This window comes from Trypanosoma equiperdum (genome assembly GCF_001457755.1).
Source record: "Trypanosoma equiperdum strain OVI genome assembly, contig: ctg_1426, whole genome shotgun sequence".
Lineage (NCBI taxonomy): Eukaryota > Euglenozoa > Kinetoplastea > Trypanosomatida > Trypanosomatidae > Trypanosoma > Trypanosoma equiperdum.
In genome coordinates, this window is record NW_027123423.1 from 1874 (window position 1) to 3708 (window position 1835).

Consider the following 1835-nt stretch of genomic DNA (forward strand, 5'->3'; position numbering starts at 1 on the left):
ACTTTCGGCTTATTCAAGCACACAGGCATAGAAAGGATACGAGAAACCAAGAATTAGGGGTTAAATGAGGCAGAGGTTTCTACAAGTGGCGGCATCGAGATGACCCTAAGCAAAGATATAGGAGACAAGCACACTTAAGACTATGTCAAATCAGAAACTTCGTAATTCCGCATGCAGGCAAAAGTAAGGAACAATGGCGCGAAGCGGCGAACAAGGACTTCGACTAGCTCAGGGCTAACCAATGTGCAACCAGGTAAAACTTTTATGAAAACAAGTAGATGCAGTAAAGTAATGCAGATGCGTGGAAGTGGCAGCCTAATCCATTAGCCCCCTAAAGGACGCTGCAAAAGCGCAGTTTTTTTCTCTCATGAAAAACCCACAGCAGCGAAAAGCTTTCACTCATTTATCAAGGAGGAACTGCGTTTTGTAGCCCATTTTCTAGTTTTATATTTCTTTCAAAGAATAGGGTAATTAACACAAGCGATGCTTCCAACAATCACTCTCACTCTGATTGCGGTGACACTGGCGGACGCCGACCCAAAAGCCCTTCACTCGCCAACGATAGCAATCACTGAGCCTTGCGGCACTGCCGACTACCTAAACAATATAAAGTCCGTGTTGAAATCAAAGCTTTCAGCCGGGCAGTTGGCACTGAAAGCAATGCGCAAAGCGGCGGCACAGCTTCGCATGGCGGCAGCAGCATCGACAGGATCGGCAGCGAGAAAATACGCCATACTGTGCGCAGCACTAGACGTTTACGCAGAACAAAAACAGATAACTTACGACAGCGCTTTGTCAGCTGCAGGGGAGGGCATGGCCGCAGCATCAGCACTAAGTTTCTCTCAGGACATTATCCAGGACCTAAAAGAGACAAAAACTACAGAGATCCCGCCGACGGCAACCACAGCAACCTGGCTAACCAGCGGCTACAAGGCAATATTACCAAAGCTTGAGGTCACAGCGGGGGGCGGCTGTTTCGCGGGGGCCACAAGGAAAGCAAACGCTGCAGGGGAATCAAGAAGCATAGGAGACGAGCTGCAGATAAAATTATTTCACTTAGAAGCAGAGGCGCCAGCAGCGGCGAACACAGGGAGCAACGTCTTCTGCGAAACAGCAAGCACCGGGACAGCACTACAGACATGCACAGCGTACTCAAACGCAGGCAACCTACAATACCGCGGAGGCAAAGTACTTAAACCAAAGGGTGTAACATACAAGCGAACGATCTCAACAAACGCCGACTACGCACCGGTGCAAAACACACCCTCCAACATGTCACCACCAACCAAACGTGTAAAAGAATTGCTAGCGCAAATAAAAAAAGCTGAATCCGAAGTCGAAAACTTAGACATATCTTTTTCAACCGAAAACACACATTTTTTAACGAAGACGGCCACATTAACCGAGATAGCCACGGCAATATTTGTACCAGACAGCAAGCCCGTGGAAGAAAGCAAACATACTCAAACTTTACAACCAATAATAACAGCCAACTACGGCAGCAGCGAAAAAGAACTCAAGAACAAAATCTGGGACCAAGTAGAACTTATAAGCGTCAAAGGCGCAGCACTAGGAGCAACAGAATCCGAACCTGTCAAAAACGTAGGAGAGCTGGCTAAGCTCGAACAAGCTGTGGGGTTCTACATAGCGGAAGCAGCAGCAACTGCAACACCAAAAAAACTGAACGGAACTAGCTGCAAAACAGCAGAGCAGTATAAGGCAGATGCATCAGACAAAACCGAAGATAAGAAAGACGGTGATAATAAAACAACCGCAGCTGAATGTGCAACCACTGAAGCAGAAAAATGTGACAAAGAGAAATGTACTTGGGATAA

At 47.1% G+C, this 1835-nt stretch overlaps 1 protein-coding gene across 1 annotated transcript in view; it reads left to right on the forward strand.

Annotated features, from left to right (window-relative positions):
- Positions 1-483: 483 nt before the first annotated feature.
- TEOVI_000764200 (uncharacterized protein) overlaps positions 484-1835 on the forward strand; it is a gene marked incomplete at both ends in the record, with an annotated part of 1374 nt that continues 22 nt past the window's right edge. Inside the window, one exon of the mRNA XM_067221392.1 lies at positions 484-1835. Within this exon, the coding sequence (XP_067077493.1) occupies positions 484-1835 (1352 nt within the window).